We start from the raw sequence: 25,263 nt of genomic DNA, 5'->3' as shown, positions 1-25,263 counted from the left end.
GAATTATCGGGTGTAAATAAGTTTTTTTTTTTACTTGTTTTTCTGTCAAAAAGTATTTTGAAGAAGCATCACAAAGAAGTCTAAAGATAACACTGTTTGTTACTTTATCTAAGTGACTTTTAGTGAAGTTGGGCTAAGAACTCGACAAATGTTGGTACTCATCTTAATACTAGCAGAAACATCCACTAAGGCCCACTGGCCTTCTCTTCCGTTTGCATGTAACTGAAGAAGTAATGCAGTGATCAGACAAAAATGTACTTCTGTCAAGAGCTGACTTGGGGAAATGCATGCAACACATGCATTTTGTGGTAAACTACACCAGGAGCAAAAGATTTGCTTGCATTTCTTTTATTTGACAGATTTTACACACACAAACACAATCTCATTTTATTTGAAGAGAATTCACAGTTTGAGACACTTTCGTAAAGGTTGATTTGCTGTAGAATCAAGACTTGGCGCAACAAAATTCCAGGATTTCCTTTTGTTATTTAGACTATTCCTTTTCTTCACCTACAAAGAGGAAAAAAAAATCTTTGTTAAGAGTGACACCTACTGGATTAAAGTTATTATTGACAGTAAGATAGTGAGTTTGATGACAAACGTCTAAGTTTATTTTTACCGTTTTGTTGACCTGGCAGATTTTCTGTCACCTCCACGCCAAGCTTCTGTCGCAAAGACTCGAGTGTATGAGTAGGGATTTGGCTTGAGATGGACTCCAGGTATTTAAGCACATAGTGGTCTGCATCGATCAGCACAAAACGGTGGCTGAAAACTGAAATCACAAGTTAAGCATTAATATTTTGGTATTGACTGTTTTGAGGAAAAGATATGGTGGTCTTTGAAGGCCAAAATAAAGTGTCTATTACCTTCCACAGTGGCTCCAATAGCAAAGTCTGCAGGTGAGTAGAACTCTGGATTTTCCACAGAAGAGCCTGGTTTAGGAACACGAATCTTTTCCAAGAACTTTCTTCCGATGCTAGCAGAGTGTTTTCCATGAGTCTTTTCAGAAATACTGATCATGTCATTGGAAAGGAAATAGTACAGTACAAACAGCCGGCACTCATCTTCAGGGTGTGGGGAGTCCTGGAATGCAGTATAAAAACAGCTTTGAATCGAATTATTGAAAGTTAAATAACCTGTTGTGACTGCATGCAATTAACAATTAGAAATTTTCCATTGTAGCATGAAACATGTCAAATGCTATCTCACCAGTCTTGCGAGGTAGCGCAACACTTTGTTGTCATTCTCAAACATCTTCAACACATTCTTTCGGGGGCGCTTAGGAATCAGAGAAAGGCAATTCTGGAGAGAGTCTTCGAGAGAACCAAATCCATTGTAGGGCGGAATCTCCTGTAAACACATACAATATAAATCAAAGAGGGCAATAGATTGTATAAATAAGTAAATAAATCTTTCAATTTCTCACCTTCTTCTCTTGAATCACCTCAACCACCTTCTTTGGTAGCTCTAGATTCATGTCTGGGTAGTTCTCCTGGTAATATTTTTTTGTGAAGTCATCACAGTCATTCAGCAGGAAGCAATGGCCCATTAGCTTTATTGTTTGACCTAGCTGGAAGTCTTTCAGGGAGAAGTACTCATCTACATCTTCTTTGGACATTTCCATCAGACAGCTCGGAAAAGTCTCTAACAGAAATTAAGAAGCCAGTTATGTAGCAAGTAAACAAGATTTTCTTTTTTTTCTGATGTGAATCCTATATGGATAAAACCATCATCTAACCTCTTTAGTTGATGTATGTCATGGGATGACTTTTTAGCAGCTTACATAAATATTTTGAGAAACGATTTTAAAATGACATATAAATGTCTACAATTTCTGTAGCATTAACTACAAAACTAAAAAGACACAACATTTTACCTGATTTGAGTTTCTTAGGTATCCTCAGTCTGCCCATCATAATAGGGAAGGGATCTCGGCCACTGTTGGGTTCATGGACCTCTCTGATCTCCACTGTGTCATCCACCAGGTAATAGAGGATGACAACCTTCAAGGCATTTTTGAACTGAGGGTCTGAATTGTCCCAGAAGGCATAGAAACGAAGAACCTGATGAAAATCCCAGATGATGTATCAGGAATTAAACTTTTTTTGGGAGCAGTAGATATACTTTTGCAGATACAAAAAAAAAAATTGACAAATATTTGTAAAAGCCAGCATTATCCATGACATATTCTGTATACACGAACTATGCAAGAAGACTATTCTTGTTTGCACAAATTATATTGTTGTCCTCTTTTCTGTTAATACTGTAGGCGTCCAGATGTGCATTGATGATGGTTGCCCAGTGAATTAGAAACAGAGGGAATTTAATTTACCTTGCCGTCCATAGTAAGAAACCTGTGCTTCTGGTCAAAGCTGGAGGGAGGACTGTAGCAAGGAGCTGGATTTTTGTGAGATTTGGTGTAAAAGTCCTCTGGCACTGGCTCTGGATCATTCAGAACGATGCCGTTGCTTTCCATAAATTCCTGTGCAGCAAATGAAAGAACAGATAGATATTTATATTTACATTAGTAGAATTCTAACTCACATGCAGTGTTTTGTCAGGAAGAGAGAGCAATCATTCAGATGAGTACTGTACCTTTGTGAAAGCATCACAATGTGTGATGTGGTACTTGAACCCATAAACCTCCATGTCTAAACCCAGGTTGAGGTCTCTCCAGCGATAATGATCTCCACATTTATTCTTTGGCAGACGATGACGTTTGAGTCGGTTCCCCTGGATTATCCCAGAGTTCTCCACCAAAAGCTCAACGATGGACATGCTATCATCCTCAAGGTAGTAGTAAATGACTACAAAGCGCACGCGGTTCTCCTCTTCAGGGGAAAACAATATATTTTCCATGAAGTATGCATAAAAGCGAAGTACCTACATAGTAACCAGGTGGAGGACAACAAATAACTTAGGTTTTTAATTGGAAATTGATAAATTGTGTATTAGTCCTGATATTCTTGGTGTTACCAGACCTTCTTGTCAAGGGCCACATGAGCTGGCACAAATTCTTTATAAACTGTGTGTTCAGAAGGGCCATATGTCATTTTTAGTTCCTCAAGGGACAGCTCACTGATCTCCTGCTGACGTAGCTGCTCTGATAAAAGTGGATCCTGGCCAATACCCACAGAAGGCCGCTGAGCCAGGGTGCAGCCATTCTTACAGATCAATGTCTGGGGCCGATGGAAGGCAGACTTCTAAGTAAATCATAGCAAAAAATATGAACATACATACATGAATAACACATAAAACATTTTACATCAAGTTACAGTAATTAAGTAATTTGCTCAAAGACCTAAACAATATTGTGTTTTAATAAAATCAGAGAAACAATTATTTGCAGTTTATTAAAAGCCTTTTTTAAAACTATATATTTAACTGAAAACTAAAACTAGAAAATAAATCTTTAAATAAACTTTAAATTTTGTTTTCTGAAAAATAATTTACTTATATTAAATTTAAGGCAAGTATTTTGTTTGAAAAAAGGAAAGAGAGGCAAGTTAACTATGCATAATGAAAGATTTCAGTTGCTGAACAGTTTTTGTTTGGCTCCATCTTTTTTCCCATCTTTATTAAATTTATTTTTTAGTTAGTTTTTTATTTCTTTTCTTTTTTTTTACATTGCATCAAATGTTTTCAATATGTGACAAGCCTGTAAAATATATAAACCTAGCCAGTTTAACACCTGCAACTTTTACAACAAAACCATGCTATTCTAATTAATCAAAATGGCGTTTTGCACTGTCTTGTTGAACCACAGATACCAGTTTTGGAACTTGCCACCAAAAACAAGCTGGATTGGCCTTGCATGCACCCAGGTCGTTTAAAATTAGCTCATGTCCAGAGGTGGTGGAACTCTTAATGCTATTTCATTTCATAGACTTCAAGATGTACCCAAGGCAGTAATATGTGTCTTCTGAGAGGGATTAAGTAGTTTCATGTAAGGAGGTTTTGATCTTACCCCTACATCATGAAATGTGTACCCCGGTAAAAAAGGTAAACCATTGTTCCACTTAAACGACATTTCCGGTCTAATCTTAAATCTTCTTAAAATAAATAAATAAAATCTGTACGAAATTGTCAATAGCCTACTCGTCTTCTTTGCGAAGCTACGCTGTACTGTGGAAGTCTGTTTGTGGTATCCATGGAAACGATAAAACCGCAGCTTTTTTTTTTTTTGGTTTGCTCGAAAATGACAAAAGAAAAAAAAACAAAAGAAAGAAAAAAAAAACCCAGCTGTCAATTGAAGGATATTAAAAATAATAGCGAGAAAATAATATTCGAGAAACTGATTAATAAATTAATAAAAAGATGGGAACAGTACATAAATTAGTTGTATATATCTAAATATTCTCTATTATCTAGTATAGCCTTTCAAAGATGTCTGTAATCAGTTTGTGTAGTTAAAAGGTGACTACAACATTATTACTTAAAATTTATGGTGAAGAATGGCTGATAGGCGCTCCATTCATACAAGCTGTAGAGTCGGAGTTCTACCACCAGGGGACGCTATAAAATCATCTTTTCTACCACTTTTAAGCCCTTACTTCATAAGCAGTGCTGTATGTTTACCTTACATATTTTCGTTATTGAAGCTATTTATTTTCTTGCTGTTGTAGATTGCAAGTCTTCATATATATATATATATATATATATATATATATATATATATATATATATATATATATATATATATATATATATATATATATATATATCAATGGGAAGTTTATTTCTTAACAGTGTATTCCAAGCACAACATTCATATTTTGGTCTCACATTACTAGTTATTGGCCATTTCCTTTCCTTTCACACTTGAGAATAAGGAAAAGCTATGTAGAGTGATGGTCTTCATGAGGATGATCCTGTCCTATATATTTTTTTTTTACTTTAACTCAAGGAAATACAAAGTTTTTTTCTTTTTGTTTTTAATAAAAACTATAATTTCTCAAATGCTTTAATCCAAGGAAACACACACAGAACTGGGATAACAGTAGCTTATATGATCAAACTGGCAATGTTATCAAAAAGAAGCACTTTATATATCCACTTTTTTTTTTTCCTGCAGTGCTGGTTCCTTCTTCAGATGGCAGTGAGCAACAATTACCACAGACATCTTTTTAGCACTGATTGGTTTCAAATAATGGAAAAGTGTACACCAGACCTGAAGTTCACACAATATTTGATAACTTGAGGACCGGCAAAATAATTTCTTGCAAAAGCACCAGTACATAATTGACATATTCTGGTATTTTAAATTTACATCAGAGAAGATAGCAAGTGCAATATTTCAACAGAAACATTTAGATTTTACACAAACTCTGTTTCAGCATAGCCACAAAGTTTAAAAAGGGAATATAAACTTGACAAGATTAATTTAGGATTTCCAATTACTAAATAAATTGACCGGTTACTGCAAGACACATCTGCCACAATTATGACAACAGTGACTTTATAGCTAGAAAAGGCACTGCAATGTGAATTACTGTCTCAAAAATAAGGCTAAATCACAAAAATACCTCTTTGAGGTTTGCTATATCATATTTCTAATTCCTTTCTTTAAATGTTGACAGAACTATTTAAATTGGCCAATTCCCTCCTTAGGAAGAGAGCACACCATCCAAACACAGAAACACTAGGATTGCATCCCTGAGGTGCCAAATGACCTTCGCCAAGTATAAAAATATCTCATAATAAAACATAATTGAGAACAAAAAATACACAACATCAATAAACTATTAAATATTATAAAATAAATTTCATGAGGGTTGAGATTAACCCCCCCACCCTGCACACTCACTCTTTCTCTTTCACCCACCCACCCACACACACACACACACACACACACACACACACACACACACACACACACAATCTTTTGGTTTTATAAAGCTCAAAAGGCAGCATGGCTGTTCACTGTGGAAAGATTGTCTTACTCTGTCATTGTCAAGCGCACTAAAAGCCCCTCTGTTAAAGTTCACTCTTGAATACTGGAGGGTAGTGAGCATAGAGCTCCAAGTGTCACAGTCTCTTCCAGCTGCCCTGCATTCTGTATAAAACAAACCACTGTGAGGCCTTGGTCCTTCAGTTGCTGTATAGTCTCTGCAGGCCTGTGTATGTCTAAGGCAGCAAACCTATAAATCCCCACTTCAAATGAAATGCTGAGGTCACCGGCAAGTCAGTGTAGCCTTTCACCTCTTACTTCCGGCAGTACAAGCCAGCTAAGAGGCAAGCTTGCCATGCAGAGTGGGAGTTTATTGTTTGACTGAAGGGGGTACAGCTTATGATGCCCAGAGGAACATGCAAAACAGCAGAGAAGGGGGAACTTCCTCTGTTCGCATCAGAGTCCATGGTTGCTTTTGGAAGCTTGCTCATAAAGCTCCATGTCGACTTTGTCTCTTTCCCCCTCTAACCCAAGTGTGTCCTAAATTCTGTTCAAGTTAAGTAAGCCTTCTACTTAATGTCCCTAAGCAGTCCTTAGTAATACCGATTGAGGCTCCGTGTTCCTGGTATGTCCGGCTGCCCGTTCATCCAGATCTCACGGATGATTCGCTCTCTTTCCTCAAGCCGCTGCGCTCTTTCCAGCTCCTCTGCTGATGTGAACACGTTCATGTTAAGCGTACGCTCAAAGCGTCTGTGTCTCCGTGCCGACAAGTCTGAGGTGGTGTCCCAGTCTGAGTCCGAGTCACTGGAGTCGGAGGACGAGTCAGCGGGACGCTGTCGTTTCTTGGCGGGAGACTGCTGGCGGGGTTGGCAGTCGGTGCGACAGGAGATTTGGACCACCAGGGCGAAGAGAGTGAGGAAGAGACCCAAACACACACCACAGACAAAGAATAGCGCAGCCCTCTCTGGGTGGTCTGTTGTAGAGAGGAAAAGAGTGTGGAAGTCAGGGAAGGAAATGTCACTTTTAGTTGATTTCTAACTGGAAACACTTGATTTCATCTTTCTGACAGTAAATGAGTTTTTTTTTCTCTTTTCTTGACCTTGTTAGCCAGTCTTATTTTACTGGCTTAGTATCTAATTTGACTGTAGTTATAATGATGCTTTTATTCTTCTCTTTCTCTTCATTCTCACAAACAAGTCTCTTTCATCACCACCTCAATATCTTCCTCTCTTTTTAGATACATGTAGATCTATGTGTAACTACTGACAGGACTAAAGTCTGAGGTCTGCTGATCTCATCTTCATATAGCTGCAGTTATTCCTTGCTTCTTTGCCTGTATTCACCCAAACCCTTACAGGTCATCCAGACTGCAGCAGTTTTGCTAGTCTTTAAGCAGGATTCCCATGTTACAATCATCCCAGTGGTTTGGCTCTAACTGGCTGTTTACATTTAGCTCAGCTGCAGCAGAAATCAGCTCAGTACATTTCTTTCCATTTGTGTCATTAGACCCTCTGACTTTTACAAAGCTCCAAATAGAAAAGGAAGCAACATAAATGTATGTTTTAAAAGGATTTTTGGCAGCCTTTTCAGGCAGATATGCACATGGGCAGTAAAATATTAAAGAGGATTAGATATGTGAGAAAATGTTCAAAGCTGGGCAAGCAGAGTTACTACTACAGCCAGTTTACAGCATATGTCTTGTATGCTTATTTGACTGCATGCACACACTATATAAAGTATGAATAGACTGTTTATTTGTGTCTCAAAATAGGATGTAGTAAAACAGGAAAGACTGAAACTTTTCTAGAGTTTTTATCAGCAACTGCCTGGTGCAGGTGACCAACAGTGTGTAGTGTGTTCAGCCGTTATCTCTACTTTACATCTGCATTCCTTGAGTCCATATATGCCCAACCTTTGAGTCCCAGGAAGAAGGCTAAACAGGGGATTTCATCTAAACAAAAAGATTGCCACACACATGTAGCACATGCAAGACCTTGCACTCAAATTCAAGAAGCAAGTGCAGGTTACTTTTAAAGACAAGATCAGCTTTACTGCTCACTGTTAGAGATGACAATGAAAATGCAATGCTGCATCCTTCTAGTAGAGACATTTCTACGTCAAAACATGTTCAGAGCCTTGTCTTTTTATTATGGGATGCCACATCAGATTTCACAAATGTTGTCCTACCTGATATATAAGTGTAGGCTGCCAGAGCATTGCTGATGAGGGCCATGCTTCCACTAGAAGTGGAGTTAATTACAGGATTCATGCTTGATGGTGGCAGAAGACTTTCTCCTGCCCTTCCCCTTCCTCCTCCAGTTCCTCCTTCTCCTTCAGTTTCTGGTGGCTTGTCGTTTAAGGGGTTTGTCTCCCGAACCTTTATCCTATCTACTAAAAAGATGACAGGAACAAAAAAAGGGACAAACCCAACTGAAGTCAAAGATGAAAGTTATAATTTCAAATGCAGAGAGGATGTATGAAGTCAGAATCTGTGGCCCTGACCTTTAGAACGAGGAAACAGTGTATGACTACTTTAGTAATTTATGGTAAAACAAGAGTGTATGGTAACAACATCAGACAGAAACCTGAGTCATCTTAAATCTCTCAGAAGATTTTCCCTAAAATGGACAGATGTAAGCGGGGAAATGTGTGATTCAGTAGATAACACAACATCCGCTTCGGTCAAATTCACTCTGACTCAGGTCATTAAAAGAAAGAGAACCACATGGAAAATGTTTGTGCTTTGACAATAATTTTAAAGCTCCCTGAAATCTCAGAGGAGTTTCTATTTATAAAAGAGAACAACTGTTTACTTCTCTGGGTTTTCATCATCAGAGGCCTTTCTTTCAATGCTGTCTTGACTTGGATTCCTAGCCATTTGAGTTCGGTCTCTTCTACTTTTTATTCAGCAGGGATGGTGTAACCTCTACAGTTTTAGCACAGTGAAAACGAGTAATACCCTACTGGAAAACCAACCTAATCACAGAGTCAAAATAAATACCAGCACTGAGCGCATTGACCTGAGATCAACAGATCTGTGAGTGTGTGTGCATAGTCATATTTACTTGTTTGAATTTTTGGTCGGTGAAGGTGAGCTTGCTTTGGTGAACTGCCACACACACCAATGACCTCTAATTGCAGAGTCTCTAAGGTGTGTCAGGCTGTCTTTATCTGATAAATGCAGTTTAGACTGGAGTTGCTCACTGAAGGGGTAAATGCTTCCACCTGGACCCACAGCTGTGGTGCACACCTCAGCTAACAGACAACCACAATCTCTCTGTGCACACACACACACAATTGGCCATAAAACTGTTAAAGGTAGATAAAGAGTTTGGTACACTGCTATACTGTTGTTCTTACATGACATATGGATGCATAGGCATTACACTGATCTTACTTTGGGATCGAAGGCTCAAATGTTTATAGCAGTCTTACTAAAATGCTGAAGAGCAGAGAGAACCAATCTCTTTCCATCACTCCAGTACAGTATTAAAACGTCTCTCCTTTAAAATCATCGTTCAGTGTCTCTTTTTCATGTTTCATCTGCTGTCACACAGTCACAGGAGAGATGAAAACAAGTTTTTCCAGATGAGCTGTAGGTGGAGGTCAGGGAAGTGAAGCCATTCATGGATTAGAAGCTGTCAGTGGCGCAGCTAACATCCTGTGTGCGCTCCTTCTCTTAACTTCTCATTCATTCTAGTGTCTTTCCAATCAGTATCTAGCCGGTAGTCGAGCAGAGTAATTAGTGTGTTGGATGCAGGCCAACATCCCTCATGAATAAGACTTTGTATGAGTTTTTTTTCCTTGCTGGGGTCTCTTCTTTTTCATCCTGTCATTTTATTGTTCTTGCTTCTTCCTTCTCTCCCTTGGAGTTTGACATTATAAGAGGCTGTGGTTACATAGTAGTCCAATCATGGGTTCTTGGAAAGCGATATGTTTTTAAGACTTAACGATCAAAAAGCAATGGCTATGTTCGGACACACATGGAAACAGTTGAACTTTTTATACACACACACACATATATGCTTAGACTCTAGACCTAAATTATGGCTGTTCTTAAACCCTTATAGGCCTTGAAACTGTTTACTGCTCTCCCAGAGTTTGGCTGACTACATATGTGAGAATGTAGATACTTGTATGTTTGTCATTTTGCTCACCTGGAACTGTGGTAGGACCTTTAAATGAGTTCCCTTCAGGAGGGCTGTCTCCCACTATGTTAGGGTCATAGGCACTGGGTGGTGGGTGGTACACTGGTGGTCTGGGGTCTTGCTCCTGGAGCAACCTCTTTGGAACTTCAAAGAGGAGGAAAGGTGGAGCAAAGGAAGGGAGTTCAGGGAGGAGGAAATGAAAGAAAAATCACATTTTGATTAGACAATGTGTTATTTGAAAAGGAAATGTACAGCTGTAATTTATTTCCCCCTTCTTCCTAAGAAAGCCTATCCAGTGCATTAGCTTGCATTTATTATATTTCATTTATCATATACATATACTGTAGTAATATAAGCAGTGTTGACAGAGATTAAAAAGAAGCGGATAAAAAGCATATAAATACTTTATCAGTTACATTCTTGTGCACTCCCCCATCTTTCTAAATTCAAATTTAGGAAGTTCTGCATATCTAATGTGATACTAATGCTTGTAAATTCCAAATATTATATGTAAATATGAAGTTGTCTCCAAAACAGGCTAAATTTCTCTAGACCAAGACGTCAAAATGCCCAGCTTTACCACAGCAATACACAGCTTCAGTGTTTGGTGAAGAATACTTTTGGTCTGTACACGAGGATTGATGTTGTTGCAGTGCAGACTCTTTCAAGGTTTTCAGTTTTCTCATCCAAAAACAGAAGAAAAACTTTACCAATAAGTACATCAACAATTCCGTACAGTGGTATAACAAAAACAGCAACAGGTTTAGGGATGTTTTATTGGTTTGCTGAAAATAAAACATTAAAATATTCAATTAACATAAAACTTCATTTAGTACTCATTTTAAATAGATTTAGCAACAATAGAAATATTGAGTCTTCTCAGTAATTCAAGCTTCCTCATGAGGTTTCAACTTTCCCTCTTCAATTTCAGGTACATGTGCACTGGAGCACTTTCTGCAGATGTTTTCCTGTCCTCTCCAAGATCTGAACCATGACTGTTCTGCAAAAAATCCCTCGTCCTTATTTGTTGGTTTCCACTCTGTCATACTTCATCATGTGTGGTACCTCATTTAAACTGGTTTGTGTGTTTCCTAATTAAGTAACTGGAATTTGATTAGGGGACAAATTAGAGGCAAAACCACTCCAAAAGCCTGTTTTTGATTCATAATGTGGAGAATTGTGTGCAGGTGTGGAGAATGTGAATGGACTTAAGTAAATTAGAGATTAGCCTGAAATCTACTTAACATGGAGAAACTTGAAAGGGTTGAAAAACTCACTTGGTTTACATGGCTGACAAGTCTTAAAGATTACACATATAGATAGATAGATAGATAGATAGATAGATAGATAGATAGATAGATAGATAGATAGAGAGATAGAGAGATAGAGAGATAGATAGATAGATAGATAGATAGATAGATAGATAGATAGATAGATAGATAGATACTTTATTGATCCCGAGGGAAATTCAAGCATCCAGTAGCATCCACATACATTAAAGGTTAGTACTTGACATTAGGGGTTAGTACTTAAGCATAACTAGACTAATTTAAAATTAAATAAAGGCAACAGTAGATAAAGGAGACAAAATGGTAAAAACTATTGTACACTCATTGTAATGTCTACTCAGCTAGATGTGCTGTGACGCAAAAACACACTCCGAGTTGGACAGAACAAGAGTCATTATTATGGTCTATGTACATATATACTGTACAGGTGATCAAGTATGTACATGTGTTGACGGTGGTAGTCAAACAAGGTGCATGAATGAAAAAGTGCAGGATGAGCAAAAACTGCTGAAACAGTGTTTACAGAATGAGACGAAAGCAAATGTGCTTACAAATGAGAAAAAGGCACATGTCCATAAAAACTATTCAGACTATGGTTGTGGTTGTGACCCCTTTGCCCTCAGCGAGATGTTGTACAGCCGGATGGCCCGGGATACGAAAGAGTTTCTGAGTCTGTTGGTGGAGCAGGTCAGGGACAGTAGTCTGGGGCTGAACACACTCCTCTGCCTGCTCAGAGTTCTGTGCAGAGGGTGAGAGGAGGAGTCCAGGATGGTCAGGATCTTGTCCAAGGTCCTCTTTTCTGCCACTGAGACCAAAGAGACCAAAGAGTCCAGTCCAGCTCTGTGCTCTGTGCCCACCACAGATCCTGTCCTATTACCCATGGATGTACAATCTGATGTTTGGATATCAAACCTAAAGAGCTTCACAACTAAATAATGCACTCAAAGTTTTGAAATGTTGCATTGATGGGTTAATCCATCCTTTATATACAGCATTGTGCAGAGACAGACACTTTTGATGATGTTTTAGCAGCAGCACCTAGACCAACATTTGTTGCAGTTTTCTTGACTTTAAGGAAATAATTTAGACATTCACCCTCTTTTGGCTCCAGGTTTTGGGTCTATAAAGTCCTGGAAGAGATATATGGTGCTCATGTTCATCAGTGACAACAACAGCAGAACGTGATTGAGCTGCAGCTCAAAAACCAGCAATTAGAGGCTGAAAAAACCCCTTTCATGAATTATGGAAATTAATAATTCACATTACTAACCACTTAAGCTCTATTCTGAACTAAACTTTGATTAAGAGAGACATTTTTAACTTATCAAAAATCTTAAGCATAACCAAACTATAGTTTTTTTCACACATATATAAATTCTCCCATTAAATTCTAGAGACCAAGTTAAAGTCTGAATTATGTTGAGAAAAAAACAACTACCAGCAGGTGCTGTTAATGAAGACATAAAGCTGCCTTTGGAAATCATTACTTAAAGAGCTACTGTGTGAGTAAGACAGTTGGAGACGTATATTGTGAAATATTGTGGCCATGACTCAAACTCCTCCTGATGTTGCACGCCAATTCCCAAAAGTTATGCTACCCCGACCTCCCCATCCATGTACAACCCCCAGCCTCACAGCGTCCTGTGAGTCAGGGAGTCTGCAGTCTTTCCTTCTGATACAAACCCACAGTGCAGTGGGCTATACATTCCTGCCCACTCACATGTGGTTTTGGAGGCCAGGCCACGCTCCGGTCACTATGTTTGTCTGCCCTGTTGGCTCTACAGCGGTTTATAGTTCAACTGTCTGTCCAGTTGTCTGTTGTTCTCGCATGTTCATCGCTCAGGACAAACAAACAGGTCATGAAGAAAAATCTGCTGCCTGGCATTGCTGGCAATGGTGGTTTTAACAGTGAAATTGTGACATGTGATTAAGGGTAAAAATGGACCATTTGTTTAAAAGTCAGAGAATAAACACACTGATCAAATTTCCAGAGCCGTATTTTGGCAGTGATCCAGGAGCCAATCAAAGTGCAGGAAAGAGCGGCGCAGACCACACTCCCTCCCGTCACTGGATACTGCTTATACCCTGGACACATTACAAGACTTTTCCTACAGTAAGCAATGATGAAAATCTGGACAGGCTTGTTTAACCACTGACATTTAAATCTTGCACTACAGGGTCTGTTCATACAATAGTCTGACATGCAGCAACATTGTCTCAACATTAAAATTATTGAATAGAAATATGTTTTAGTTGAAAAGGTGGGTAAACTTGCAAGAAACATTGAATGCATATTCAATGCACATTTTTAAAACCATCCACACAGAAACAAAGCAGATGTGCATTAATGCATGATCCAAATCTTTATTTAAACATGCCATTGTCAATGTTTAAAATTCAGCTGAGAGGCTGTCATTTCCTATAGAGAAGATTTTGAAAACAGCAACCCACAAATAGCTGAAGATGGAAAAATGCTGCTTGAAATTAGGTTAGACCGAGAAGAAAAACAAGTAAACACAACACTGCAGAAATAATTCTACAACTGTCAGGGAAGGAAAAATAAATAACAAATGTTTTTTAATAAATGGTGCACAGAAGTAGTGTCTAAACTAACATAACAGCTGATTCCTAACTGTTAAACATTTCCACCTTTCATATTCAGTTAAAAAAAAAGCATTTAAATTCCTTCAGCCAATAAAATCTGCAGACTTCAATGTCTGAAATCTCCCACAGGGATTTTAGGATTTTAATGTGTGCATGCCAGAGGATTATGAAAGAAATATTTGCTTCATTTAATTGTGACACTGGCAACTAGAATTGTTTAAAAGTGGAAACAATTATCACTAATTTTGCTTAAATAGGTAAAAGTGGAAGATGTCATAAATTAGTACATTAACTCTTAAACTATGGTATAATCAGAGAGGAAAAGCAATTAACTGTTATTCAGGCTTAAGACTTTAAAGGTAATTTAAGGTAAAATGTAATCTAAAAGAGTGAGATAAATTAGATAATGTGCAACTGCAACTGGAAAGTTTTTGATGCCATTTTACCAACATAGGTCACCAGCTCTTGTATCTGCCTTTGCATAAGTATATGTCAGACTTCAATCTAGCAGTAACAGTAAGATTTTTGGAATCTGTTTCAATCTGCCATTCACTCAAAAGCAATAAAGTGTCAGGTACGTTAAAAGCCATAAAAAGTATGTTCCTTCATTTAAATACCTCTCTGTAATTGCATCAGGTCATGTGGTGAACCACACCAATCTGTCAACTAAATATGTTGAAAAAGATAATCAAGAATATGAAATTTTATCCAGAGCTGCTTGACTAAAACTAAAAAAAAACATGCCCCTACATGAGTAGGTAAAAAAATAATAGAATAAAAAGGAAAAAGCAGCTAAATAAGTTAAGAAATAGGATTTTGCCTGCCAGCTCCCCTTGTTCTTCATCAGTCTGACACACTAATCATGGGTCTTAAAACTCCCCCTCTGCCACGCTGCCACCATCCCCACACCACGCCCTGATTACAGCTTTCTGATTGCTCCTAATTGGCTGCACATGTGGCCCAGGGTCACAGCTGAGAGAAGCCGTAATGTTGCATACACTCTCTCTTACACATGTTTTATTTTGCAGTTACAGGACAATTAATTGACACACCGTTGCAAACAAAAGCACACACACTGCCATACTGGATAGTCCAATGTTTTTTCTTAACATCAGCAGTTCCTGCTGTTTTCTATAAGCTTTGTTTGGAAAAATCTGTGTAATATATTATATTGACTGCTGCTCTTCTAAAAATAACAGTCAACAAGTTAAAACTTTCCAACTAAATGGCCACAAACCACACTTAAAAGCTAAGCAGTTAAACCAAACCAGTAAAAAAGAGAAAAATGAGCACAAGGGAGCGAAACCAAGCCCATAAATCACACCCTATGGCCTGCGTTATAATGACATGGCCATATAAATGCAGGGCAAATGATTCCTTGCAATTCTTAATATAACTCCACTGAGCGGGACCAGAGCCAGAGCTGTACCTCTCAGTGGCCCGGAGCGCCACGGGGAGCGAAGATACGAGGCGGGAAACAGTGCCCATAACAATGGTCTGTGTTTACACTGGCAGAGCCCAGCTTTGTTTTCACTGGGCTCTGCAGACCAAAGTGAGTGTGTAAGTGCATGAGCATATGTGTGTCTGTGTTTGTGGGCCATGTGCTGACCACTGCAGAACACAGTTGAGACAAAACCCTGTAAGCCAATGAGGATATAATGAAATATTAAACAACACTTTATCTGAGGTGAGATCAAACCTCTTCCAATAATTTTAATGTACTTTAGCTTTTATGAGTGTGGCTACAGGTTACTAAATATTTTGAGTATATATATATATTTAGGGATATGCTTTAATGTCCAGTCTGCTTTAGCTCTCTGAAGTTTAGCCCTAAATAAATGATGACTTTTCTGTAATATAGTCTTTAAGCTGTCCACAATGTAATTATACTCAATTCTAGCTGAATTTAAAGTCAAAAGGCAGCTTTGCTGAAGCTGGACTGTCATATAACTGAAGCGACTATTTACAAAAATGCATGTAACATGATGTTTACAGTTGTTAAGTGGAAAACACACATGTTTAGCCGACAAAATACTTAACACCTTATGAAATACGTTTTTCTTAAAGACATGTAGCACATTTTGGAGAAAAAAAAAAACAACTACTGAGACAATGGGCTGGCAAAGTGCAGGAAAGCTGAGCAAAAGCATCTGGTTTCAATCAGCACACACAGCCAGTGCCTACTTAATCTACAGCATTAAAGTGCTGGTTAAAGCTCAACATTTGCTTGATGCACACACCTTTAAAAACTGCAATCAATGTTTATGGACACACAGACTCACAAAAATGTTATTTTTTTTGGGGGGGGGGTCTTGCTTCCCAAACAGACACAGTCAGGCATGTGGACAACCCCACAAACACAGTCCTGAACTCATCCAGAAACCCACACTCACAGACACAGCCATTTTTCACTTAGCTAATGGCATTCCTGTAGAATAACATATAAGGTGAATAGGGCAGAAGCTGAAGGTGTTGAGAATGCTTCCTCTCCCTCCCCCCAGCGTAACACTCTAAAAGCATCCAGCTGACAATAGCCCATTGGATTTGAGTGTGCACGCCCGTGTGTATGTATGAGAGCCTTTGACATTCTTAAAAGCAAAAAAAATGCTTTTAATTATATATTTAATTGTATAAATTATATGAGTATGGCACAATAAAACAATTGTCAATGAAAGTATCTCACATTGCCAAGCTGAGACATGTTTATCTACCACAAAATGAATGGAGTGCATCCAACTCAGCCTTTGAGAATTAATGGTTTTTTAAATGTCTATCTGTCTAACGTCAATGTGCTTTGATGGCAGAAAGCAAACGAGTCAGAGGACATGATTAACACACTCATTCCTGGCTTGTGCATACAAAATAGATGGGATGTAGTATCAGTAATGTGATTTCCACCAGGGGATTGGTGATCTGCTCTGAGGGCTTTTTCTGGTTCTGCTTAATTTTTATGTTAGTTTATGCAATCCAAATTACTTTATTACTTTGTTAGGTTTGGTGGTAAATGTGTATGCAGTAAGAGGTACAACACGTGGGGAATGTGGTAACCTTAGAGGAGCTTTGAGGTCGGATCTCAGTAATTTTTGAAGTTTTAAGTACATTAACTGCATTACTGTTTCCCATAAAATGCCACAAGTGTTAGTGTAGAGCATAGCATCTACTTCTATCAGTTAGAGAAAAAAGTGCATATTTCACTATGTAAGAAGTTGACTATGTCAAGAAATCCCGTAGAAACAGTGTAGTTTAAAAATATCACTTGTAGCTTGCAGAAGTTAAATCTGACAAGGCCTTTGTGTTAAGCAAGCTTGTATGAAATATATATTCTTTAATATAGCAGAGGTATGCAGCATTATCCATGTGGACCAATATATAACTGGATAGTGTTAAAATTGAAGCATCCATCATCATGGGTTGGGAATACATTCCAACATGGAGATATCTTGGGGAATAGTTTGACCTCACATCCTGCCCCACTCAGCCCCCTTGCCCAATATTCAGCTGCAAAGCAAAAAAAAAAAAAAAAAAAAAAAATCTTGTACCCATTTGCTACTTTAATGCATAACACACATCCTTTTCTTTGATACAACCACAAATGCAAATGCAAGCTCACATGCATTCATACGTACAGATGCCACATCATGGGCTCTGATTCCATGCAACCATTAGTTAAAACTCCCAAAATCCCAGCTGTTTTAGCTATTGAAACACTCCTCAAACACAGCACATGCCCATGCACACACAGTTGGCATCATTAACATTGATGCAGTGACAGAAATAGATGTGCTGTTGACAGAGTGGGATCATAACAACCAGTGACGAAATCACTCATTTGTGGGGCTATCCTTCAAACCCCACACAGACATATGCTCTATTGTAAGTCTTAAACACTGATAACATCCATAAGCTCAGCTTCAGTTTAAAGTATGCAGAAAGAGAAGGTGCTGAACGTATCTGGTTGTGTTACAGATGAAGCCAAGCTTGCATTAGTGGTAGTAGATGATTTTTTCTCACTATATGCTGTTGTGCCACAAACTGCTCTGTCAGAACAGCGCTGCCTAAGTGCTCTCATGTGGGTACAACCACATCTTTATCAGCTGAATGTGGGAGAAACCGCTTCATTGCTGAAGTCAGTACAATCTTATCATTATCTGATGTTTTGCTGGATCAACAAGGATGTACCCAACACTGAATCATCAAGCCATGCCACCGGCCTTAACTGACTCCTTCACATCAGAGTTATGAGGAAATGAGATGTTTTCATTGGGAGACAGAGCTGCTGAGGTCACCAAATAACAATATCTTCTGCAAACAACCAAGATACGGAGCAGAGAGCGAGCAGAAAGTGGCAGGGCTTGTCCGGGCACAATTAGACATAAAGGCAACAACATTTAACAGGCATGTTCTGACGTATGTCAAGGTTGTTCTAAACAATGGAGCTATCTTTAGCTGGAAGTAACAGCTGCTCACACAAGGCAGTTAATAAAATCAGCGCTTGGCAACATTCAACACTTTTCTTTCAGCGAGTCGTGATTGGGATGACAAAAAAGTTTCACAAATATTTTATAGGGTTGAGTTAATTGTGAATGAAGATTTAAAAACTGAACAGAAGAATAATCACTCACATCCTTTACATGAAACCCTTTCTAAATGTACTCACACAATACCTATCAGCACCAAATATCTGTAAGTCACAGTTCATATGAATCTCTTAATTGCACTTTAGTTCTAGCTTAGTTTAGCTCAACCTGTACAATTTAAGGAAAATCCACCTATAGTTAGTATGACAATGACATTTGCTTTAGGTTTAGGCAGAGTTAATACAAGGACCAGACTGTAAGAGCCCTGTGACAATATAGCCTCAAAGTCACATGGAGTGTTTAAAACCTTCTTTGTTACACACTGGTTTTTCAGAACTCAATTAGATTACAAGCTGCTGTCCTTAACAATGGGAGATACATCCATAACAGCATTACACAGCAGTTTGCTTCAGCATCTGTGTGTCATTAAGTGCTTTATGATTTGGCACAGGCCATTTTACTCTATTCTTTGACTTTCTGGTATCACGTGGGTCTTATATAAATTGTTTATCATAGGTACTCCTGCACTCTGTCATTGTCAGGTAATTATACAAACCATAAGTGAGAGTGAATTACAACCAACAGCTCTCAGACTAAGTAATGCCTTACTGTACTCTGCAGGCACAGAACCAATGATAACTTAAGTGTCATCACGCTCAAAATGCTGTGTGGGAGTTGGCTCGTTTTTTTTTTATACCTATCAGAAAGGGAGGTATATTTTTTTCTCCATGTGTTGACAGAGTGCTGGGCTATATTAGTGGTCAGGCCTGCAGAGAGATAATGACAGTGAGGTCTAGGTCAGCCCAAGTCTGTCATTGGCCTAATCATTGAAAATATACACTGCACATACAAATAGTTAACACTGTACACCTTTTGTTTAGTCTCCCACTAAAACACTGAACTTTTGCTTACAGTTGGCACTTTTTGATAATGGCCTGTCAAAAGCAATATATACAATATATTTTGGGGGGAAATAGGACAAAAAATGAGAAAGCATTTGATTCAGTCGAGTTTTGATACTGCATGCAGTTTGGATGGTGCCAAATGCATAGAGAATGGATGGCCAGACCATCAAAGCAGTTTTAACATTACTCTACTTTGTGCTATTATTAGAAGCAACACCAAAATTAGACATTGCTGTAGGCAAAGGCAGGTGCTGGCACAGCGTACATTCAGCAGCTGTTTGTAATCAAGTGGAAGGGAGGACAGATGAAACAGGAAAAAGAGAGGAGAACCTCTATACACATTTCCCATTTTCATTGCAAATAAAGGCAAATCCAAGTGAGTTTCCTTCACATACACATGTGCAACTGATATACAGCTACCAGGATTCAAATGTCGATTCAAAGTATTTCCATTCTCCTCTGCAGAGGCTTACTGTGTACAGCTGGTTACCTGTCTGTGCTGCTGTGTATATATCCTGACATATCCAATATAGGTTGTCTCCATCTCCCCCAGTCAACTCAGCCATGGTCTTAAAACAGCTTGAGGCACAACAGATGGAGAAGAATGTCCTCAGGGTTAACAGAGGGGAGAGACAGAGCATGGGAGACCATCCAAGAGTGCGAGACGCAGAGGCAGATATAGACACTTTTACAACAGTCTTTAAATTAAACACCTGCTGCTGGGGCTGAAGTACCCAGCAGACTGCAGAGATCCTGCATGTGTAGCTACATGCCTGATTAGACAACGAAACTGGGGTTGCAAGCTCTTTCTCAAGACTTGGTATCTGTATGGGATATCCTGTTAGAGTACTAGGAAACATTCAACTTACAAATATCTAAATCTCTTTGGTGACACACATGTTTGGATACTGTATTACAATCAAAAGAATAGATGTGTCACATTTTCCAAACTGGGGAAGGAGGCTGTATTAATTGGTTGTTTATATTTTTTGATAAACATAGTTTTGACTCAAAATAATAGACAGAATTCTTTTATATTTTAAGCTAATACAAGACCTCTTGGGGCACATAAATTGAAGATGATAAAAACACGGCGTGACTAAATGACAGATTAACGTAGAAGCTGATAAAAAGTAGCTTATTTATCTATCTTTATCCCTTCTAAAACAAATCCAAATGCTTGTACTTAAAACAATCAACTCTGTGTCACATGTGAGAGGACCTCTCTGCTCAATTTTCATGAGATCCTCCAATATTTTCATTCCAGCTGTGCTGAAAATCTTACTAGTATCTAATAACTGCAGGGTTCCTCTAACAACGGGCCAGATGTGGCTTATAGTGTTAGAAAAATGCCATTTGATCTATAACAGTTAACTTTTCTTACAACGTTTTGTGCAGATATGACACAAAGCAGACTCCTGCAAGCCAACACTGATACATGGGTCAACACTTGACACTGTATTGCAAAGACACATTTTACAGAGGAACCACTGTGGCACCTACATCCACGCCTGAGTCACAGGAAGCAGGAGTAGGAGGCTTGGGGAAAAAGTTGGCTTTCCCTTTGAGTGATGAAGGCAAGTTAGCTGCAAAACAAACAATCTAAACTATTTTAAGCTGACATGTAAAGAAAAAGAAGAGAATGAGGAATAAAAATAACACTTGGAAAAGGAACAAGATGCAGAACGTGGGAGTAAGCGTTTAAAGATAGGGTTTGAGATTTTTGTACTTTCTTAGCACATTGGGAACGACTCCAGAAAGTTCCCCTGTGCATGAACCAGTCTAGCTCATAACATCCTGTAAAGCTGTGAATTACTGTTTATTTCAGATCTAGAATATAAGATCTACTGTATACATGTGTTAGTGCTGTTGGTAAGTGTGCCATTCCAGTGATTTCAATAAGTTTTCAGTGCTTCAAAATATATCCAGCTTGCAGACATGAGTGTTGTTAATGATCAGTTTTAAACCTCCAAGTGTTTTAGCAAGTATAGATATTATCTGAATAAAATCACAAAAGCATCTCATGAAACATTTTTTTTTTCAGAATGTTGTTAAATGCAGGTTCAAAGATTTGACTGCATTGTAAAGAGTCAGCATTTAGATTTATATGGTTCTTAAAAGAGGTAGAGGACCACCCACGAATTCACCAGCACTGACCTTTATAGAGCAACTATCATATTAACACTGGCAGAGGAGAAATGTTGTGATCAAAACAAAGAGCATGCGTTGGTCTTTTAAATGAGGTCTTATATTTTTACAACAAAAGGAATCACATGCGTAATTCTGACGTGTATAGAGTTTCTATGTGCTATTCATGTTTTTAAAACCTGATGAAAACCACATTTTGTTCACTGAAAAGATCTGCATTCAGGATTTTTCACAATGCTAAAAAACATAATCTTAAAGACTGAATGGTGGACAAAATCAGGAGAATTGGGTCAAGACATTGGCTGAATTTGCCCTTTTCTTCCCAGTAGCACAAAACAAAGGATTGTCTATCTTGTTCTCACTGCTGGAAACCTTGTGTGGTGCAGGTGAGCAGTGACGCCTGGGTAGAGCACATCTGTAACTCCTCAGTTACAGATGTGCTGACTTTGAGCACAAAACTAATGCACCTATTTGTGTTCCTACATACAGCACCATCTCATAGATTTTTCAAATGACATTGGTCAACTTACTGGATTACCTTCCAGAAATGTTAGGATTGCTTCTTCTTTTACAGGGTTGCTAACCATGAATGATTGTTCATCTAACAGAGACCTGATATGTACTAAAATCTTGATAAATATAAGAGCACCGTCCCTACATCTAGACAGTTTGGCTGAGGCTAAACCCAGCCCAACTGAGCTCTGGACAGACTGTGGCCTCGCCAAGCACAACTTGGAGGTCTGACTTTAGCTTTAGCTGACGGGTGCCTTTTTGTGCAGTGATTAAAAGCAAACATGCTGCGAGAGAGGTGTCCAGCTTTTCAGTGAGGGCAGTGAGGGCCCAGGGGTGGAAAATACCCATCAGACAGCTTTAGACAGGAACTGAACAAGGGAAAGACAATGAAGAAAAGTGAAGCCACTTTTGTCTATTCAACAAAGTGGTATAATATTTCTCATTTGATGTACCGTCTAATGCCAAGATCCAAACTTACTGGCTACCTGGATAGACACTAAAGGATTCAACAATGTTTTACTTCTCTTACTTTGTTGCCAACATGAATGAGTATAAGAAAAGAGCGGGGATTATCCAGCTTCATCCTGCCAGATCTAATGCTGTTATTAGTGGAGTAAAACCAATGTCTAACAGCTGGTAACTATGTCAAAACAACAATTCAAGTGTGAAGATTTGAACTTTTTTTATTATCTTAAAATTAAATTAAAAGATCATTATTGAACTTGATCCACAAAAGCAAGTGTGAAATAAGTAAAATTGTTAAATGACTTGACATCTGAGAGAGAGAATAAAGACTTATGAAATCACACTCATTATGAATCAGTAATGCAGAAATCAGCACTTTGGGTAAAGCATGTCTATTGTATCACACTTGAATCCAATGTAACCACATGGGCCACTTTGTACATTCATAAATAACTAGGTGTATTGGTATAGCAACTAACCATACACCCTACAATAGCACACACACACACACACACCTCAAAATTAGCAGAACCCAATCTGGCTCTGGTGTCATGTTACAGACAGGAAACAGATGGCCTGTTGGGGGAAAAAATGCCAAAGAAGGCCATGGTGAAGGCTTTTTTTTCTCTTTCTATCCCTTATTCCATCATTTCTTACTGCTCTGTTGGAGGGAAAGGAAGGAGTGAGGCTGTGGTGGTGTTTGGAGCACAGATCGGTGGGTTTTGGCTTAAGATCAGAGTGATGGAGTTCACTGGGAGATTTTTAAATAACAACCCAGCATGGTTCTACTGTACTGGGTTAGGCCAGGGCTCTGAGCCTGCAGGCTATTTAAGACAGATTTTTGGACACATCCCAATGAGCGAAAATGTATTTTAAGCCTTAAGGGAATAATATTGCTGTCGAGCAAAGCATGATGTGACACTAAACACTACAAGTTTAATTAAGAGTTTTTTGAGACGGATTTGGCCACTTGCAACAAAATAAATATTAAATAATCAAAAAAAAAAAAAAAAAAAAAAAAGACTGGACCGGAAGAATATGCATCCCCTATCACTCACTAGAACACAATGACTAAACACAACAAAACACATTGTGTGAAGTTTACTTCCTCCATCTCAACCTCCTAACCTTTGCCTAAAACACAGATGTGTCCCATAGGCTTCTGATTACAGATAACCTCTGACCCCGAAAACAACTATTTAAGATAAATATTGTGTTGAGTAGAGCCACCCTCCAGAGAGTACATGCAGATAAGTGGACTGACCCTGACTGTTTGAGGTCATGATTCATCACATGTTTATTTCAACTCTGTGTCCTCTGTGTTTTCCTGAATCGCTTTTCTCAGATCTTAATCTTTATACACCTCTCATCTCAAGACCATGTGATGTTCAAGCAGCCTTTAAAGGTTGACATCAAACCCATCTAAATCAGCACATTATGGAGCTAAACTCAAATTTAATGATTGCAATCTATAAGAAAGTGCATTTTTAGAATACTTTTTAATATTTTTTAACATTTTAAAGTTAGGGTAGGACTACAATAAACTTTATCCATAAAGCTTAGTGCTTTATTATATATTATTTGCACAAATTTGCATTACAACAGATGTTCTCCCTTCAACTGTCTAAAAACCTGCCACACATCTGTAGATAGTCATTTAATGCTTCATTCAGAAAACCTTTGGCTGTAAAATCTACAGACATCATTAAGCATGTCTGCTAATTTCTAAAACCTGAAAGGCAGCAGTGATAAAACTACTAAGGCAACACAACCCAAAACACATGTTTACTGTGCACCGAAACCTGCAAAACGTGGCCTTAATTAAAGCACATGCTCAGATACAAACCTCTTCTCAAAGCCTCTTCATTGAGATCTTCATTAAATTTGCTCCCTGTAATCCTGCTGCATAACATTTCAACCTTTATTAGAAGTCTCAGTAGATTGTTGAGGAGTGTTTTGGGCTTTTTGAAAGTCTCCAGACTTCTAATAAGAAGTCAACCAAGCAAAGACATAAATACTTTGTTGAACTTAAAAGAGCACTCTGTCTCCACTCCTTTTTTTAATATCTTGTTTTCTTTCTCCCTCTCCATTCAGCTAATTAATAAAATGCAGTGTAATTGTTGGCATGTTAGCATAGGCATACCCACAATCCATATATTTAAACTATATTTATATTGTGAATGTCTCTCCACTTTGTTACCCAACAAACTTTTCTTTTTCTCCACTAAGTTACCAAATCCTTGTCTAAAACAAGTTTCTCTGCCTTGTTTCGCTCATGCAGCACATGTTTTTGGGCTCAAAATGATCCTCGTCTCTCAAAACAAATTGAGTTTAATGGGGGTGAGGCAGAGTGAGCCAAGGGGGAGGAAGGGAGGGGGGAGTCAAAGAGAGGGCTGTAAAAACACACCACATGCTATTCCACGGCAGTAAACATGGAGAGAACAGCAGAATTGATGCCGGTCCATGCAAACATTACTCCATATGTCAGATCCAAAAGAAACAAGTGGTCATTTGCATAAATACTTATAGCAGAAGGCAAAACAGTTCTAAGATGTCACTGAGGCTCCAAGCAGGAAAGCTTTTCCCCCTTTTTTTGTTGTCTTTCATCTTATGCCACCAGGAAAACAAAGTTTGTTTGAAATTAGCCACATACATCAGGGACAGTCACCTGATATTTTTCACCAGGTTCAATGGCTTTGCTTTAATTTGGACATGTGTTTTAGC

At 38.4% G+C, this 25,263-nt stretch overlaps 2 protein-coding genes across 4 annotated transcripts in view; both read right to left on the bottom strand.

The window, feature by feature from the left end:
* Positions 1-337: 337 nt before the first annotated feature.
* Positions 338-4,120, bottom strand: efhc1 (EF-hand domain (C-terminal) containing 1). Its single transcript, XM_041976196.1, has 10 exons — positions 3,968-4,120; positions 2,982-3,203; positions 2,596-2,883; positions 2,333-2,482; positions 1,877-2,063; positions 1,427-1,644; positions 1,210-1,350; positions 867-1,083; positions 620-772; positions 338-510 (listed from the first exon to the last, which is right to left on the bottom strand). Exons 1-10 carry the CDS (start codon positions 4,028-4,030, stop codon positions 494-496), a joined length of 1,656 nt encoding a protein of 551 aa, XP_041832130.1. The 5' UTR covers positions 4,031-4,120; the 3' UTR covers positions 338-493.
* An 892-nt stretch (positions 4,121-5,012) lies between these two features.
* LOC121633894 (protein eva-1 homolog A) overlaps positions 5,013-25,263 on the bottom strand; it is a 67,329-nt gene continuing 47,078 nt past the window's right edge. For 2 of the 3 annotated variants that reach the window (XM_041976198.1, XM_041976199.1), the window contains 3 exons: positions 10,048-10,182; positions 8,078-8,278; positions 5,013-6,863 (listed from right to left, as the gene is read on the bottom strand). In XM_041976198.1, coding sequence (XP_041832132.1) covers positions 6,484-6,863; positions 8,078-8,278; positions 10,048-10,182 — 716 coding nt within the window. In that variant the 3' untranslated portion in view covers positions 5,013-6,483. Of the gene's footprint in view, positions 6,864-8,077; positions 8,282-10,047; positions 10,183-25,263 lie in introns of all 3 variants that reach the window. The other variant, XM_041976197.1, reaches the window with a different exon arrangement.

This window comes from Melanotaenia boesemani, chromosome 22, assembly GCF_017639745.1.
Source record: "Melanotaenia boesemani isolate fMelBoe1 chromosome 22, fMelBoe1.pri, whole genome shotgun sequence".
Taxonomy (NCBI): Eukaryota; Metazoa; Chordata; class Actinopteri; order Atheriniformes; family Melanotaeniidae; genus Melanotaenia; species Melanotaenia boesemani.
The sequence above is the reverse complement of the archived record's forward strand: the minus strand, read 5'-3'. Positions and strand labels throughout refer to the sequence as shown.